The 19409-nt window shown below is 40.9% G+C and overlaps 2 protein-coding genes across 4 annotated transcripts in view; both read left to right on the top strand.

The window, feature by feature from the left end:
• ATP6V0A2 (ATPase H+ transporting V0 subunit a2) overlaps positions 1-12903 on the top strand; it is a 30961-nt gene extending 18058 nt beyond the window's left edge. The window contains exons 12-20 of one of the 3 annotated variants that reach the window (XM_038373301.2): positions 862-1019; positions 3198-3288; positions 3827-3945; positions 4741-4951; positions 5635-5754; positions 6793-6912; positions 8539-8656; positions 9962-10133; positions 11256-12903. In XM_038373301.2, coding sequence (XP_038229229.1) covers positions 862-1019; positions 3198-3288; positions 3827-3945; positions 4741-4951; positions 5635-5754; positions 6793-6912; positions 8539-8656; positions 9962-10133; positions 11256-11358 — 1212 coding nt within the window. In that variant the 3' untranslated portion in view covers positions 11359-12903. Of the gene's footprint in view, positions 1-861; positions 1020-3197; positions 3289-3826; positions 3946-4740; positions 4952-5634; positions 5755-6792; positions 6913-8538; positions 8657-9247; positions 9937-9961; positions 10134-11255 lie in introns of those variants that run through there. The other 2 variants (XM_038373302.2, XM_043498459.1) reach the window with 2 other exon arrangements.
• A 1497-nt stretch (positions 12904-14400) lies between these two features.
• DNAH10 (dynein axonemal heavy chain 10) overlaps positions 14401-19409 on the top strand; it is a 101816-nt gene continuing 96807 nt past the window's right edge. Inside the window, exons 1-2 of the mRNA XM_038373263.2 lie at positions 14401-14720; positions 16541-16642. Of these exons, the coding sequence (XP_038229191.1) occupies positions 14495-14720; positions 16541-16642 (328 nt within the window). The 5' untranslated portion in view covers positions 14401-14494. The remainder of the gene's footprint in view (positions 14721-16540; positions 16643-19409) is intronic.

The following is a 19409-nucleotide window of genomic DNA, read 5'->3' as shown; positions in this document are numbered from 1 at the left end:
TTTTTGCTCAGTGTGCTGGAGCACCTAGTCACAATGGGCTGACTTGAGGACAGAATGAAAACTTTAAATGCTAATTTCTTCCATTGTTTTTGTAAATTTTCATTATGCATAAATGAAACTTGCTGCAGAATAGTTTTAAAGAGACTGTCAACTTGAAATCTAATTAATTTAAAAAAAAATTGTCCTCAAAAATATGAAGCCAGTTTGCACGTATAGTGTTGACTCACTTTTTTTGTGTATGGACAGTACATGCCTTGTCAGAGACAGACTTAGTCCAGAGTAAGGCATGGACTTGATATGGCCTGCAAGACCCATTAGGGTGATATTAAATGAATGCCAACCACAAAAAATGAACACATTAGCATTTTGAAAAATGGTCATAGCAATAAACTAAGCTCTTAATTTTGTATTTGGTGATATAATGACTACAGGATAGAGAGAAGGTCTAGGTTTGTATTCTCTGAGTCTATGTAGAATCTGTGTATGAGTCTGTATAGGTTCCTCAAATACACAGGTTTAGTTTAAAGCAAAAATGTGACTTTCAGACTACGTTTGTTGTAAAAATCTTAGGTAGTGATAGTGACAAAACTCTTGAAAATCTATCACTTGATATTAAAGGTATGAAAGGTGAGATACAAATCAGGTATCTTTAAAGAGAGGCACTAATTTACTAAACGATGTCTTCAATCCAGATTGTCTGATTTTTTTTTCCTTGGTTTTGGCTTAGTTTTCTTTATATCCTGTAATAATTCTTCATATGGATTTTTAACTTTAATGTGGTTATGTGCTCCTTTTGGAAATGTGCAGATAATGAAAGTTCACATATCTGTTGCTAACAATGCTGTACTTCAATATTTACAGATCATGAAAACATTCTTTGAAGGGAGATACATAATTTTGTTGATGGGTCTGTTTTCTGTATACACTGGCCTGATCTATAATGACTGTTTTTCAAAGTCATTAAATATATTTGGTTCTGGATGGAAAATTTCTGCAATGTTTGAACAAAATATCTGGCGGTGAGTGGTATGCTTTGTTTACTATACTATTAAAACAAATATACAATGTTTAGAAAATACTCTAAATCCCTTCTGTTTTGCCTTCTTAAATAGACTGGTTTAATTCCTTCATAAAATGTTATTAAGAGATTCTAAATCCTTCCCAAATGAGTAAAATTCCCTTGCTTTGAACAGTAGTACTTGAGAAATTATTTGGGGGCAGAGACACATTATTTTGTCTGTAAAGCACCATGCACAATTATGGTGCAGTTTAAACAATAATTCTAGTTATTTGGGATCATTTCAGTATTTTATACTGCATTCAAGTTGATTTTTCCCTCCCGGAAAATGTTTTTTGACCAATCCCACCTCTTTCTTTGTTTGCAAAATTTATGTAACTGCTGGGAGACTGGTCTCTTTCCCTTGAGAAGAAATACATCTGTGCTTATTGTCTTAAAAATACATGCATCTGTACCAATGACAGCAGTCCAACATTTCGAGTAACCTGAGAGTAACAAAACAGCAGTAGGAACCAAAGAGTAATTTAGTGGGGAGCTGATTACACTCCTTTTGGGTCAGCTGATCCACTAGAATTTTTAGTGGTTCTGGCCCAGTTGTTTGTTGAAAGAAATATGGCTTGGTATACTTTTTATACAATTTTATTAAAAGCAATAAGTAAACAAAATTAAAACCACCAAAAATGTAACTAAGGCTACACTATTGCACACTCTGCTAAACTAAGGGTTAAACAATACAATAATCAAATTAAGATCAAAATAGGGTCAAAGAAAAAAAATTGACAACAGTGGATTAATATTACTCTATCAGTAAATAAAATCAATTCTTATAGACTGTAAAATAAGAGATCTTTAGAAGAGATTGTTTTCTTATAAACCCCAGTTAGGATTTTGCCCATGGCAGTGCAGTCAGTTTAGCAGGTTGAATATTTTGATTATCAAAGCCAAATTACTGTTACTTTTAAGTCCTGTCCTCAGAGTAAATTGGAATTTCCTCTTTAGATTTCAACAGTGGTTGCTCTGTTTCCTTTCTGAACACAGACTTGAACGTCGCTTTTCTAATATGCAATAGCTAGCAACTTTTGATAAGCAAGAATTATAGATGACAGTTTGTAAATGCTGTTATCAAAATTAGGAACGCATGCAGGCTCTGATTTTTTTTTACAAAGCAGAATTTCTAGGGTAACTTCAGTCTGGGGATTATTCTTCGGTGCCTCACTGTGTGGTTAATATTCATAAAATGCTAGTAAACAAATATTCATAAAATACTAAGATGCATAAATGCACTCAGCACACATTCACAAACTTAAAATAGAAAAAAAACAAACAGGGACGTCTCCTTGTTGTCAAAAACAAAAAAAGGAAAAAGGGGAAAATGAAATGCTTAAGATAAAATGGAGTTTGAACTCTTCATCTCATGTAGTCTTCGAACTGTCACTGCAGTCAAGATGCCAGGTAATGACGGAGTTGTGAAGCATCTTATGCTAGCAGGGTCTTTCAGTACTAGGAGACTGGTTAGGTTAATATGGTCACAGTCTTGTGGTTTTCTCCTCTTCAGATGGCTATGGGATTGGAAATGAAATCTGGAACCTTTCCTATCTAGATCACCAGTATGAGTCCACTCAGATTGAGAGTGATCATAAGTTGTTGCAATGTAATATCTGTTTGGAGGGTTATGTGAAATAAATTGGTAGCTTCAGCCAAATTTCTTGGGCACATTTAGCCATATTAAACAAATGCCACCACAACCAGCTGCTTTGTTGACAGTTTCAACAGAGGCCAAGAACTGAATGGTTATTGAACTACATATATCTCACCTATAGTGGTGTCCTTTCTGATCAGAGCTGACGTACATTGTATGAGGGAGCTTATGCTGACACTGCACATACTGCATGTGTTTTGTGGATAAATAGAAAAGCATTTGCAAGGGTTGCCATTCTTGCAACTATCATCAGTACTTAATTTACCTGGGAACAATTTGATATGATGACTGTCTATCTTACTATTATTGTGCTTAGAAATCCCTTTATGCTTCCCTCAACCCTCAGATCAGCCATTTATTTTCTCTCTTTCTGCTAAACAAGAAAGTAGGAAGGACATTCTACAGAGGTGAAAGTAATACATGCTTACTATTTTACTATAATACAAGCAACAGGATCTGATTGTGTTTCTTTTGCCACAGTCTTGATGATTTGAAGTCTAATCGATATTTGACATTGGATCCAAATGTTACTGGCGTGTTCAATGGAATTTATCCCTTTGGCATAGATCCGGTTGGTGCTTTTTCTTTTAAATTTACCCGTTTGTGATGATCAGTGCTTTACAGCTCATAAGTTAAAAGTGTGACACTGCTTATTATACAGGCAAAACTTAAGGGTACATATTATGAGTAAATGCAGATTTCCATTTCCCCTTTCTCCACTGAGGATGATATCCTCTTCTAGTGATTCAGAGAGAGATTTAACTAGTTTCTTCAAACTCATTTTTGCTTGGGATCTTAGCTAGACTTAGAATCCAGGGGTATGTCTACACTGCAGTTAAATACCTTTGGATGGCCTGTGTCAACTGACTTGGGCTTGGGCTTGCGGGGTTGTTGAATTGAGGTATAGACAAGCCCAAATATCTACATCATAATTAAATAACCCCTTAGCCTGAGTCAGCTGACATGGGTCAGCTGCAGGTTTTTAATTACAGTGTAGACATATCCCAGGTTTCCTGAGGAGAGATTGTGTTACACCCCAAACTAGTCATTTTAGGAAAGTCTATTTCATCTTATTCATTTCTCTTTTTTATTTTTTATTTTCCCTTCAGATCTGGAACCTGGCAAGCAACCGTCTCAGTTTTTTAAATTCTTTCAAAATGAAAATGTCTGTGATTTTTGGAGTGACTCACATGACTTTTGGAGTTATTCTGGGGGTCTTTAACCACTTGTAAGTATGGGAAGTTAAAGCTAAATGAATGTGGCAATAAACACATGCAAGCAAATAAATGTGACACTTTCAGATCAATGTTTATTATCTGAGATTGGAAGGAACTGGAATGTTTCTGAGAACTGAGCAAAGGCAATGTGAATTCACTATGAAAATTGCTTTACAAAAACAAGTCAGTTTTTGCTTGAGATCCTGATTTCCTTGGAAAAATATAGGAAGGCCAGAGTTATACAGAAAAATCTGCAGCCTTTGAGAAGTGAGATTTTTTTGTATTGTGCTTCTAGATGAGGGTGGGTTTGGAGCTGCCACTTTTGGGCCCCTCCTAACCTCTTCTGTGTAACATTGTTAATGCCTTGGTTTTATTTGAAACATTAATGTTCTTTTTGTTACTTGTGCCCCAATCCTACAAATACGCATATGCTGAACTAAAGGCATGAGTAGTCTCATTGAAATCAATGGGATGATTCAGTTCTTTAAAATTAACTAGTTGCATAAGTGTATGCAGGATTCAGGCCCATTTTCAATAATTTTTGTTTTCTTTTAATTGAAAATACTTTAGCTTCCTCTGTTAAGGCCCTGAGATCATTGACATCCATGGTAAAATTTCTGTTGAGTTCAGAGAATCAGGATGTGGCCCATAACTTCTAATACAGTTTCTATTTCCGAATACTCTCAACTTCCATTGATGCCACAGGGATTGAGGGCTCTCAGCACCTTATAGAATTGGACACTATACATGATCTTTCTATGTGAAGGTTGTTCATCATTAATTCTTTTTCTTTTTTTATTTTTTAGGTATTTCAGAAAGAAGCACAATATTTATTTGGTTTTCCTTCCTGAACTTTTATTCATGCTGTGCATCTTCGGGTATCTTGTATTTATGATAATCTTTAAGTGGCTAGCTTATTCTGCAGAAAACTCCAGATCTGCTCCCAGCATTCTGATTCAATTTATTAACATGTTTCTATTTCCCACTAGTGGAATGGACTCCTTTTATACAGGACAGGTTAGTACTACTCTTATAAACTGAAAAGAGGTTGATCATATGTTCTTTAATAGCATGATTGAACAAAAAGTATTATCTGAATGTTAAATTAAGCTAATGTCTGACTCTAGTGTAGGGACAGTAAAGAGGTTGTGTCAGGATTATTTTAAAAGATAAATGAATAAAAAGCACATCCATTATGACTGACTGAGCATTTTGCTCTTCAACTTCGTCTAAGCTTTTCATGTAGATTAAAAAAACCCCAACACACTTGCTATTTCTAGAACAAAATCCTGTACTCCTAACTCAGGCTAGCTTTGATTCTCTTTAATAAAAGGGATGCAGAACAGAGCACAGACTATCTCTTCTCTTTTAGTTTTTAATGCTATTTTGTGTACCAAAAGAATCTTTTTAAACTTGGAAATTGGCAAGCTTGCCTACCTTTTGGGGCCAATCCGGAAGATGAACGCCCACAACTGCTATTTAAGGCCCTGAATCCAGCGAAACACCTAAATGCATGCTTAACTTTAAGCATGTCTTTAAGATCCACTGAAATCAGGTGTGACTTCTCAAATGCTGAATCAGGGCCTTAAAGGAAATCAGTTGCTTCTTCCTCATTAATAAAAAATTGATTTAAGGACTTGGGGGGAGGTTGTCTGAACTCCTCTTTAAATACCTTTTCTTTTTTCCCCTCCCAAAAACAGGTTATTTTACAGAGATTTTTATTTATTGTTGCTATGCTTTCTGTTCCTGTAATGCTTTTTGGAAAACCACTTTATTTGTATTGGTTGCACAATGGAGGCCGAGGCATTGGAATGTACAGAGTACGTATTGAAAGAACTGTATACCTGTAGCATGCATTTTCTAAATTGACAAGCAGTGTATTAAAGGGTATTTTATTATAAATCCTTTTGCCTAAAATTAATTTTTTTTAAAAAAGCATTATTGACTATACTTGGGAAGCTTTAAAAAGGCATTATCGAGTAACTGTTTCACTTTACTCATTGCTTGTAATAGCCTTTAGAAACCTGAACATAGAATTTCTTTTCCTTATGATTTTGGCCACCTTTCCCTTTCTAAAAAATAAATTTCTTAAACGTTTAAAAAACAGCAAAGTTAATTTAATCGGACTACAACAATTTCAACTTGCATAGCACTTTGTCATTCCAAACTATAGGCTCAATGCTACAAACACTCGCATGCATGATTTGAGAGTGTTTGCAGAATTGGGCCTTTTCTGTGTTTGTGAGCTAGCCGCACTGCAGATATTCGTGCAGTTCTGGGAACTGCACTTAGCTGGTGCTGCAAAATCAGTAGAGGAAACACAGTGGCTATATTTGCTGGCTGTTTCTGTAACACTTCCTTAGTCGTAGATGTGTGAATAAAACTTTTACTGATTGTGTACAATAAAGTTTTAAAAATTGATGTCTATTTTTGCATAATAGGGCCTTTCCACTTCAGTTTTCTCAGCTTCTATGGCCCTGAGGGTATTTCTACACTGCAGATAGACACCCGACTCAGGATCGCAGATCTTGAGCTGCAGAGCTGTTTAATTGCTGTGTAGACTTCTGAGCTTCGCCTGGGCTCTGGGACCCTCTCAGGGTCCCAAAGGCTGGGCTCCAGGCCAAGCTCAGAAGTCTATACTGTAATTAAACAGCTCCACAGCCCAAGCCCCACAAGCCTGAGTCAGCTGGCACAGGCCAGCTGTGGGGTTTTTAATTGCAGTGTAGACACACCTGAGAGTCTTAATTTTTTTTACAATGTCTGCTTTAAATAAATACAAACAAAAGCTGCAACTGTCACAGTGACATCAATAATTCTTGTTAGTGAACTGACACTAATATTGTTTTCATTTTGTGCAGAGTGGCTACAGACTTGTTCGAAAAGAAAGTGAAGAGGAACTTTCTCTATTGAGATCACATGATGTGGAGGAAGGAAGCAGGCCTTCAGACAGTGGGCACAGAGAAGGGGATGGAGAAGAGGTAATACTTTCAGCTACTGCCTGTAATAAGAATGGCCTAAAAGCAAGTTATCAGTGGAAAATTGTATGGGGTGATACTCGGAAAATTGCCATACACTAAACCAGGTTGAGTTCCTGGAACCTCTAAAAATGTCATCTAGGGGACTTTTATAAAGATGGTCCGATTGGTTGGTTGCATACAATTTACATTCTGTTATTTGAGATTGTTCTGCGCTGCATTTCTTATCACAAAAATGTATCAATTCAGTTTACTGGGTTTTGATATAATGGGAAATAGACAAAGTGCCTCATGCAGCTGAGACTACAGTCATTCCTTTTAAAGTACAATTTATCAAGCAGCATCGAAGCTTCCTTGCATAGTTTTATGGGTACTTGATTTTGGGTGCCTTTAGTCAAGACAAAGAGGAGAGTATACTCTAACTTTCTCCTTTTTTTTTTCATCTGGGGTTCTTCTCTAGAAAAAAGGCTCTTGATTTACATTTTTTTTAATAAAAAGAAAAGGAGTACTTGTGGCACCTTAGAGACTAACAAATTTATTAGAGCATAAGCTTTCGTGAGCTACAGCTCACTTCATCTCACGAAAGCTTATGCTCTAATAAATTTGTTAGTCTCTAAGGTGCCACAAGTACTCCTTTTCTTTTTGCGAATACAGACTAACACGGCTGCTACTCTGAAACCATTTTTTTTAATAGTATGTTATGTAGTTTGACAGTGGGAAGGCAAGGTGCTCTTGTCATTAGTGGGAACTGGAAATCTGGAGTCTTGAGCTGTACTCCAAGTTCCTGACACTGATGCAATATAATCTTGGGCAAATCACTTAAGACCTTATCTGAATGCTTTTGACTTTAATAGGAGTTGATTAACACTCCTCAACTCTCTGTCCCTCAATTTACTCATCTGCAAAATTAGTATAATACTTACTTCACTGGGAGATTTGAGACTTAACCTCTGTAGGGTTAATATGTCTAGGAAATAGGAGAGCTCTACTGAAAGACATTTCACAAATTGTACCACAGTTTCATAAGAAATGGTATCAGGATTTACAGCAAAAATTACTAGCCAACATAACTCAAGATTACTACTTTAATCATTATCCTTTACCATTATATAGCTCTCTTCATCTGAGGATCTCTGAGTGCTTTACAAAGGTTGATACTAATAATATCCCCCTTTTAGAGATGGGAAAAGCTGAGGCAGAGAGAGTTTGTGATTTGCCCAAACTTAACACAGTAAATGAACAGCCCAGCTTGGATTAGAACTCGGGTCTCCAATAGACCACATTATAGTACGGCAGAACTATATGTTCATATAAGATGCATTCAGCATAATTGACATGCCTACTTGCATTTTCAGAATATTATTTGGTCATATAAGTAGAGAACCTGCTAGAAAACTACACCTTTTATTTATTTATTTATTTATTTATATCATCAGTGCAATCAGCATGTAAGCTTTCAGAGTTTATACAATGGTTTAATTATATAAAAAGCTTATTTGACCTTTAAATAGATTTTTTTTTAATGGTCTAAAACCTAGAGTGGATTTGCAAATGCATGTAGTACGTTGTCACATTCCACAGTATGGATTTAATGTTTACAAGTGTATTTACATATATATGTGTTGTTAGTTTAACTTTGCAGATGTTTTTATGAATCAGACTATTCATACCATTGAATACTGTCTAGGATGCATCTCCAACACTGCTTCATACCTGAGACTCTGGGCACTAAGTCTTGCTCATGCACGTAAGTCTTTGTATTCCAACGTAACTTTAATATTGTATGGGGTTTTTGTTTGTTTGATCATTTAGAATATCCTAGCTATGAAATTATCTGGTTGGTCATTTAAAAAAATCCCTAGTGAACTGACCTGGACTAATAGAAAGCACGTGATACTGAAAAGTGGAATTGTGACTTGGCGTGCTGCATGTGGCATATGGCTTCATTGTTCACTCCTGATTATCTGAAGGGCTGTCAGCTAGTAACTTTTAAAATGGTGCTGTAGATGTATTATGTCATGTGATATTTAAAGTCTTTCCCTTAGTGGCGAGGAATCAGGAAAGCACTTAAGCATGTACTGAGGTCCATCTGTATTCAGGACAATATTTAAGTATGGGCTTAAAGTTAAGTATGTGCTTAAGAGCTGTCCTGAATAGGGATGCTTTCCTGAATCAGGACTAGTATATTTCTGAATTTGTGTCATTATAAATTAGAACCTGGGCATTTATGTTCCAAACACACTGTCCATTTCCCTTTAATTATTCATTGAGAGACCATGAGAGGGTATCACAAAAACCATCAACCTTTTCATATTTTATATTCTTGTTCTGATTTCAGGAATGTGTCTCACAGCCAAATTATATAAGTATTTTATGCTACACTGAATGAATACAGATGAAGTAGTGATGCGTTGTATGCATGTGAGCTTATTAAAATCTTATTGTGATATTGTTTCTAAACATTTTTTTAAAATACCCTTGTCTGAAAAGGTGTGCTGGCTTTGCAGTGTGAAATTAAAGCTGCTAGAAAACTATGTGATCAATATGTATCTCAGTACTCAAATCTTAATGTAGTGAACGCTGGTTTGTGTCTTAGGTTCACCTGCAATAGTAACTATTAAGTATTGGTTAGTGGATTTGTGGTTTTAATAAATTAGATGTCGTAAGCAGTAGATTTTATTCTGAGGACTGTTTATAATACATAATTTTATATTAGCTATTTCCTGAGAGAACAAAACAGCATATGCAGCTCCAGATAATCCTGCCCTGTTTACATATGATTATACAGTAAACAGACTATTCATTCAGTGTTCTGATGAATGCAAATTATCTGTTACAGAAATATTAATTATTGTGCAGTATTTAGTTTCTTGAGCGCCTTGTGATATACACTGGATTCCCTCAAAGGGGAACATTTTTTGCTCCATTTTCTGATCCAGAAGATTCTAGCACAATAACATAATTGATAACTGAGTGCAGACTCGTTAAAACAGACTCACTGGGTATGTATATATATTTCCAAAGGTAATTTTGGAAACCGTTTGTTTTGTAGAGTTATCAGAAGTGCTGTGGGCAATGATAATGAGAGTGGGCCTTCGTGTGGATGCAGCATATGGAATCTTGCTGTTAGTTCCAGTTTTAGCCTTCTTTGCTGTGTTAACAGTATTCATTCTTTTGATCATGGAAGGTCTTTCTGCTTTTCTACATGCTGTACGACTTCATTGGTGAGTGCTTTTAATTTTTAAAAACTGCCCTTTTTTTAATTTTATTTTTATTAAACTCTGCATTGGTTTGTTAAAATTGATTTGTTAAAATTGTTGGGTATGATAGACCCAAAACTTAGAATGCGTATTTTGAAAATGAAAATGTAGAGTTTAATAACTTAATAGTGATACAATCTTTTCATTACATTAAATAAATTTAATTGAAATCAGCTTTCTGTGTAATTTAATTTTTCCTTTGCACTGTTTGTATTCATTGTAGGAGTAGGTTTGTTCATAAGTGAAACTGATTTGTTAGTTTCAAAGATGAATTCAGTGCAAAATATAACTAAGTAAATTGGATTTTTAAAACTTTTGGTTTTGATAACAATAGGGAATTAATAACTTGAGTAGAAAAAATTAATTTTTAATCCAATAGTATTACTTTAAACATCTTCAGTCCATCATTGTGGCCCCAGTTCAACAAAGCACTTAAACATGTAAGTCCATCCCTGTTCAGCAAAGTGTGTACGTGAATGCCTAAGTGCTTTGCTGAATTAAGCCTATATTCCTTATATTTCTTAATCATATCTTAACCCTCAACATCATGATCCTTACAAATTTAATCTAATTCAGGGAGAATTTTTAATATTAAATGTATTGGCTGGCTTTCATAGTATGAAAGGGGTAGGAGACAGAAATATACTGTACATATTTGTATGCAGAAGCATACACATCATATTGTCCTGTTAGTGCTATACTGTAGTTTCCCACTATAATAAACATACTACCTTTAAAACAAACTACAACAGAAAATAGGAAGTGAGAAAGGGACTGGTATAGTAGAATGTTTCTGTATTTGGGCCTCCTTATAAATGTCAGGCCAATCAATGACTTTGGCAGAAAAACAAAAGTTTTTAGAGTAGCAGCCGTGTTAGTCTGTATTCGCAAAAAGAAAAGGAGTACTTGTTAGTCTCTAAGGTGCCAAAAGTACTCCTTTTCTTTCTGGCAGAAAAGCTAAGTAACTAGCCCAAAGGCATCAGTGTTAGAGCCAGAATTAGATCTCATGAATTCCTGGCTCCTAGTCTTGTTCTCTGAGGAGTTGTGTATTAATATGTGGATATTTTTTTTCCCCCCTCATTACAGGGTAGAATTTCAGAACAAGTTCTACACCGGTGGAGGTTACAAGTTTACTCCTTTTTCCTTTAAGCACATTTTTTTACATTTTAATAGAGATGATATTGCATAATTTGATTGGCATAAGCAGAGGTGTTCGGAGTTGTCTGCAAATCATGTAATTAGATCTCACTGATGTACAGTTTGTAGAAAAATGTTTTTCACTGATTGCCTTATAATGTAGCCAAATAATTCTGTAACATACCTCCTTCATGCAAATACATTGCAGATTTGGAGCCTCTTGTAAAATATATGTGTAAAATATACATTTTTTTCATGATAAACTAATGTTGTAAATTAATTTTAAAATAATTCTAAAAATAATCTTATTGCTTGTTCTAAAAATAAGATAGGTATTTTATTTCCAGAAGAGACTGTTTATGTTCTTTAATGATTACTTTTAAATGATCTTAAAGACCTTAATTTCCTTTTCGTCATATAAAATACACAGCAAGATTACTCTGTATTACTCATGTGATCACACCCTCATTAACTTAAATTACCATCTAATGGAATCTGGAAGCAGTTAAGATTAAATAGTGTATGTTTTCAGTAGTTATTCCCAGGAGAATACCAAAAATAGTATAAACTGGTAAATACTAATATAAAATAATTTTTTGGGGCTATTTTTAAAAGCACACCAAGATTTTTTTTTTCTTTTTTTTTTTTTTTTTAAACCTTGTGTCTTGAATTCTGCCCAGAATTATTACTTTAATCTTTGCAAGTGCACATCCATTTGATAAAAGAAAAATTAAGGGCAGGTAGGGGAAACCCAACTATGGTTCTCTTTATCTCCCTTCATTGAGGAGTTTATAGTCTTATGCCCCAGTTTTGCTAAATGATCTGTGTAGGTAGATTCCTATACCTCTGTGGAACTCCACTGGATGCAGGGATTGCCCATCCAGACCATTTTGCAGGATCAGGGCCTTAATGATGTCTTTAACAGGTGACTCAAATTGTATAGCAGAATATGTTGTATTAAATGCTCATTCTACAGACCTTTCACATGCAAAGTTCCCATTAATAGGAATTATATTTTTATGACGAGTGCAGAATCAGGCTTTAAATTTATTCTGTGTATATTTGGGTCTAAAGACATTTATGGATATAACTTGACTGGAGTGACTGGTTTATCTGATGATATTGAACCAAAGTTTATACTGAGTTAAGAAATTTTACTTAAAAGGGTGTATCTGAGGGGAAGAGACTGTGCTTTTGTATTTTTTTATATCAGAATGAAAATTGGGATATTTTACCTTAATAGTTTGACATTTATGCCATAAGAACAGCATAAGTTAACTTTTACATTTTTCTTTCATACTGATTCCAAATAAACTCTAATTGCCATTTGCAGAATTAATATTTTGCAGTGTTTGGTTGTATTTAATCGTTTAAAATGAACTCCTGTAACTCTTAAAATTATACCACTAAAATGTTGTCCTATGTAATATTTCAATTTCTTATTTACAGTATTTTAAGAGTTTCCCACTATTGTAAAAAGTTGCGTTTGTTATTGAAAATCTTGGCTCTTTTCATTTCTTACCTCTTAGACCAGATCTTGTGCAACCCCAAGCAGGCCATTTGGCCTCTTCTAAAAATAAAGCTTCACTTGGTGAGAGCCTGCATACGTATTATGTTCTATCTCTAAATTTTATTTTAAATGAGAATATTTTCATATTTTTGACTAAAGATCTACTTTTTTTGTGTTAAATTCAGAATTGTTGGAGTGGAGACATAAGATCTCATAGGTAAATCCCACACAGGATTTTTGCTTTAACTTGAATTGTAGGGTCTGGACTTTCATTGAGCAGCCTATCTGGGATTCAACAAGGCACTTAAAGGCTTGAAGTTACATGTGTGTGTGAGTAGTTTGCTTGGATTCAGTAGGACTATTTAGTGCTTGAAGTTAAGCACATATTTAAGTCCTTGCTCCATCAGGGTGTCTGTCAGTGAAAGAAACAAATCGTTCTTGAGGAATTAGTGTTCATTACTAATAAAGTGTGAAAAGACTTCAAGAAGCACAGGGAAGATTTTGGGGGGGAAACTAGAATGTGCTGTGGTAGGTTATGAGGCTACTGTCAGTCTACTTTAGCTGATCATGCTGCCTGCTGCTGGGTCTGTGAGACAAAAGCTTGGTTGTCTGATAAACTGTCATCTTCCTTTTGCTGTTTCTTTCCCTCCTCCATCCCCCTTGCCTCTCTTCTGATATTGTCTTCTGCAGGCACAGTTGCTTCTAACTGCTTGCTTTGGAGGGCACTAGGCAAGTACAGCATGGGAATAGGTTGGCTCTAACGCCTCTCTAGAGTGAGCAGAAGTAAAAATAATCACATCTGATCTGTCCCCGTTCTTAGGCGCACACACATCCAGCACAGAGAGACGACCACAGGAGTGGCCTACGCCGTAAAAGGGACAATTGACAAATGTTGCAGAGGCTAGTGGGAACAGGGCCGGTTCTGTACAGAGTCATCCTTCCCCTGCACGCTGCCAGCCTGCCCCAGGTCAGCCAGGGAATGTCAGTGTGGTGCAGGCTGCATGGGCCAAGCTTAGCGCTGCTGCCTATTACCCCCCCACTCCAGGTGCCGCTGCTGCTCTTCCAGCCCCGTTTCTTCTTAAAAAGGAAAAACTTCCTTGCTCCTGGGGGCAGGCTTTTGGGGGAGGGGGAATGGACATGACTCGCGAGTGGCACTATTCACGGATCCCTAGGGTCAGGTGGAGTTAAACTGAACTTCATGGGATAGCCTTTCATCAAAAGGGGGGGGAGAGTACAACGAAGAGGGCGAGTGGGGAAGGTGCTGGCTGGGGGAGGTGGGGTGGGGATGGGAGGGCGAGTGGGGAAGGTGCTGGCTGGGGGCGGTGGGGCGAGTGGGGAAGGTGCTGGCTGGGGGCGGTGGGGTGGGGATGGGAGGGCGAGTGGGGAAGGTGCTGGCTGGGGGCGGTGGGGCGAGTGGGGAAGGTGCTGGCTGGGGGCGGTGGGGTGGGGATGGGGGCGCTGCCCTCACCCTCAGCCCTGCGCCGCCCCGGCTCTGCGGGCACGACGGGACGCGCGCTGGGAGGGAAAAGAGGCGGGGTCCGGGAAGCGCAGGGCTCGCGCCGCGCCCAGTCCCGCCTCGAGCCGTTGCCATGGGCACCGGGTAGCGTCCGTTGAGGTCGGCGGCTCATCTGCCCGCGGCGGCCCGGCCCGGCCCCGCCCCGCCCCGCCCCGCCCCGCCATGAGCCTGGACGATGTCCGCGTGCAGTGGCTGCGGGACCGGGTGCTGAGCACCCTGGGGCTCTCCGACCCGGCACCCTTCGAGGAGCTGCTGAACCGGGGCGACGGCGAGGAGGGCGAGACCGTGCTGCGCTTCCTCAACCGGCGCGCGGCCGGCGAGGAGGGGGAGGTGGCGGGGGCCGCGCTGCTGCTGCGGGCCGAGCTGCGCCAGGAGGAGATCGAGATCGGTCCGTCCGAGCGCCGCGCCTGCCCGCCCCGCGCGTCTCTCCGTCCGTGGGACGCGGGGTCTGCCCAGCCCCACTGCTCTTCGGTGGCCCTGCCCGTCCTGCCCCTGTGCCCCCCCCTTCCCCCGCGCGCCGCCCCTCCTCGGCGCCCTCCCCCTCTGCGTGCCGCCCCTCCCCGGCGTTCCTCTGCCCCCCCCTCCCCCCGCGCGCCGCCCCTCCTCGGCGCCCTCCCCCTCTGCGCGCAGCCCCTCCCCGGCGCTCCCCCTGCCCCCCCTCCCCCCGCGCGCCGGCGCTCCCCCTCCCTCCGCGCGCCGCCCCTCCTCGGCGCCCTCCCCCTCTGCGCGCAGCCCCTCCCCGGCGTTCCCCCTGCCCCCCCTCCCCCCGCGCGCCAGCGCTCCCCCTCCCCCCGCGCGCCGCCCCTCCTCGGCGCCCTCCCCCTCTGCGCGCAGCCCCTCCCCGGCGCTCCCCCTGCCCCCCCTTCCCCCGCGCGCCGCCCCTCCTCGGCGCCCTCCCCCTCCCCGGCGCTCCCCCTCCCCCCGCGCGCCGCCCCTCCTCGGCGCCCTTCCCCTCTGCGCGCAGCCCCTCCCCGGTGCTCCCCCTGCCCCCCCTTTCCCCCGTGCGCTGCCCTTCCTCGGCGCCCTCCCCCTCTGCGCGCAGCCCCTCCCCGGCGCTCCCCCTGCCCGTCCTGCCCCGTGGCCCCCCATCCTCTGCGCGCAGTCAGCTTGTTCCAAGCCCAGCGTCTGTCCCCTGTGCCCACCCAGCCCGCCCAACCCGTGTCCCTCCGTCCCCCGTCCTTTCCTTGCCCGCCAACTGTCTGTCTGCCTGCCTTTCCCCTCTGTGCCCCCTCCGTCCCATGTCTCCTGTCTGTCCCTCTGACTGAGGGTGACCAGACAGCAAGTGTGAAAAATGGGGTGGGGGGTAATAGGTGCTTATATAAGACAAAGCCCCAAATATTGGGACTGTCCCGATAAAATCGGGATATCTGGTCACCCTACTCGGACTATCCTCTGTGTCCCTCCATTTATGCCATGTGCTCCAGTCTGTCCACCCATCCATCTCACTTGTCCATGTGGCTGGCCATCTCGTGTTTTTCCTTCTATCTGTCCATCCTCTTTGTTCCCCATGTCCTTCCTCAGTGTCCTGTCTATCTGTACATCCATCCCCTCTGTGTCCATCTCCATGTCCATCCCTTATGCAGGGGTGCTGGAACCATTTTTTAGGGGGCGGGGTCCAAACTGTAAATCCTGTCTATAATAACCACTTCCACCCAGGGGGTGCGGTGGCAGAACCCTAAGTTCCAGCACCTATGCCCCGTGTCCCCCAACTGTCTGTCCATCCTGTGTCTCCTTGTCAACCTCACTTGGGATGTATCCAGCCATTGTCCATCCCCATTATCCCCCTTGTCTTCTATGCCCCTCTTTTGTCTGTCCATTTCCATCTCCTGTGATCCATCACATATGCCCCCTGCCACTCCACCCCTGGGACCATCTCCTGTGCCCTCTCTCTGTCTACCTGCCCATCCCATGTCCCTCTGTCCATTTCCTGTGTGCATGTGTCTCATGTCAGTGTGCCTGTGCCCTGTCCACATCCAGCCATATGGGCATATATCCATATGTTCCCTGCATCTATGTATCTCCATTTCAGTGTACTTTTGTGACCCCCCCATCCATGCACAGGGCTCTGCATCCATGCAGCCCATGTGTCTGTCTCATCTCTGTTGGTGTGACTGTATCTCAGATTTTTGGGGTCCCCTTTTGTGGTACTGTAGTACTTGAGTAAATCACGTTTGTTTTGTACATGTGTGTCATTTTGATCCTATACAGAAGAAACAGAGGAGCCTACCATATCTGAAAATGACCTGAAGGAGGAAGATCCAGATAACCCTCGTCAGGAGGAGTTGGCTGAGACCACCTCAGCAGAAGGAAGTATGTATGATCAGTAGATCTTGCAAGTAGCTTGAAGGTTCATTGCTGGGGATGAGTACGTCAGGTTTATGCTTCACCCAGTATGGCATAAGTAAGGAAGATTGTTTGTTATACCCTAAAAACCTTAATATAAAGGAGTCTGGTGGCACCTTATTAGTCTTTAAGGTGCCACCGGACTTCTTGTTGTTTTTGTGGATACAGACTAACATGGCTACCCTCTGATACTTAATATAAAGGAACACTGTAAACCTGAAATCAACAAATTAAAATACTTAATTAAAAGTAGTTGAACTTACTACACCAGACCTAGAATCCGTTTATTGACTTTTGTTTGATGTGTTTTTTTAAATCACACTTTTCTCTCTTGCTTTGTGATGGGTCCGCACAAACAAAACTACCTAATTAACTGATTATGCACAAAGTGCTGTCAAATGCACAAAGTAAACAACGGGAAAACGGATCATAGCGAAACACTGCAACCAACTATAAACAAAGGGAAGTCAAATGCACAAAGTTACCAAACGAAAAACAGATTTTTTTTCTAATTTCAGCTTTAGTAATAGTAGGTGTTAGTTTTATCAATAGTAGGTAAAAACTTTTCAGACAGAAACGTAATTAACAATAAAATTGACAGTGTTACATTAAACACAAAGGCAGAGAGCTACTCACGCAAACTGTTTGTTTTAGAAGCGTCCTGTCTGAGGCATCATCTATCTCAGGGGTTTTCAAACTATTTTTGCTGGGCCCCTCTTGGAAAATATTTCAGGCTGTGATGACCTCCCCAAAAAGTGGTAGCAATTACTGTACATACTCATAGACGCGTACTCATGGTATTGCCATCCTTACGTCTGCATTGCCTTCAGAGATGTCTGGCCAAAGAGTGGCAGCTGCTGGCCAGCCACCCAGCTCTGAAGGCAGCACCGCCATCAGCAGCAGTGCAGAAGTAAGGGTGGCATGGTATGGTATTGCATTCTTTCTCTGCTGCTGCTGTTTGTGGTACTGCCTTCAGAGATGGCTGACCAGAGAGCTGTGACTTCTGTACCTACCCTTCCAGCTCCCTTTTCTCCCAGCAATATTGTTGTGATTTCATGGCCTCCCTACAATAGCCTTGTGACCCCCTTTTGGGTCAGGATCCCCAGGTTAAGAAACACTGATCTATCTCATGTCCACATATGAAGTTTCACTGAGAATACCAACTACACTGAGTCCTGATATTGTGGGTGTACAATGTACATATAAGGAACGAGTGGAACTCTTGTTATAATATTGCTTGTTATGAAAATACTTCACTCAAAATGTTTTTCTTCCCAAATCGATACATTTTAGTGCACTAGCTTAGAATGACTTTGGGCCTTGTAAGATAAGGGCTACTTGGATGATCCGAGGAAAGGAAAACCTACCTTATGACAGTGTGTATGATAAAACCCATTGTTTCATCTTCTCTGTGTGTGTATATAAATCTCCCCTCTGTATTTTCCACCAAATGCATCCGATGAAGTGAGCTGTAGCTCACGAAAGCTTATGCTCAAATAAATTTGTTGGTCTCTAAGGTGCCACAAGTACTCCTTTTCTTTTTGCGAATACAGACTAACATGGCTGCTACTCTGAAACCTACCTTATGAGAGTAGACTCAAAGAGCCTGGCTTGTTTAGCCTAACCAAAAGAAGACTGAGGGGAGATATGATTGCTCTTCATAAATACATCAGAGGGATAAATACCAGGGAGGGAGAGGAGTTATTTAAATTAAGTGCCAATGTGGACACAAAAACAAATAGATACAAACTGGCCATCAACAAATTTAGGCTTGAAATTAGATTAAGGTTTCTAACCTTTAGAGGAGCAAAATTCTGGAACAGCCTTTCTAGGGGAGCAGTGGTTGCAAAAAGCCTATTTAGCTTCAAGACTCAGCTTGATAAGTTTATCAAGAGGGGGCAGTATGATGATACTGCCTACTATGGCATGTGGCCAATCTGCAACTGCTGGCAGCAAATATCTCCAATGATTGGTGATGGGACACTAGATGGGGAGGGCTCTGAGTTACTACAGATAATTCTTTCCAAAGTGTCTGGCTGGTGGATCTTGGCCGCATGCTCAGGGTCTAACTGATCACCATATTTGGGGTTGGGAAGGATTTTTTCCCCAGGTCGGATTGGCAGAGACCCTGGGTTGTTTTTTTGTTTGTTTTTGCCTTCCTCTGCAGTAGGGGCACGGGTCACTTGCAAGTTTAAACTAGTGTAAATTGTGGATTCTCTGTAACTTGAACTTTAAACCAGGATTTGAGGACTTTAGTAACTCTGCCAGAGTTTAAGGGTCTATTACAGGAGTGATTGGGTGAGGTTCTGTGACCTATAGGAGCCCCAGGAGATCAGACTAGATGATCATGATGGTCCCTTCTGACCTTAAAGTCTATGAATCTGGCCTCTATGAATTTCTGTGCTGAGATACTCTTCGTACAAAAGGTGAAGGTTTCACATTGCACGGGAAAGAGACTAAGCAATTAAAAACCGGAGGTTGGCCTATGCCAGCTGATTTGTACTTGCGAGGCTTGGGCTAAGGGGCTGTTTAATTGCAGTCTAGACATTTGGACTTGGCTGGACCCGGGCTCTAGAACCCTGTAATGTGGGAGGATCCAAGAGCTCGGGCTGTAGCTTGAGTCCAAACGTCTGTCACAATTAAACAGCCCCTTAGCCTCAGCCCTGCGAGCCCAAGTCAGCTGGAACGGGCCAGCTGCAGGTGTCTAATTGCAGTTTAGACATATCCTAGGAAG

This window comes from Dermochelys coriacea, chromosome 15, assembly GCF_009764565.3.
Source record: "Dermochelys coriacea isolate rDerCor1 chromosome 15, rDerCor1.pri.v4, whole genome shotgun sequence".
Classification (NCBI taxonomy): domain Eukaryota; kingdom Metazoa; phylum Chordata; order Testudines; family Dermochelyidae; genus Dermochelys; species Dermochelys coriacea.
Note: the sequence above shows the minus strand (reverse complement) of the source record. Positions and strands in the feature narration are given on the sequence as shown.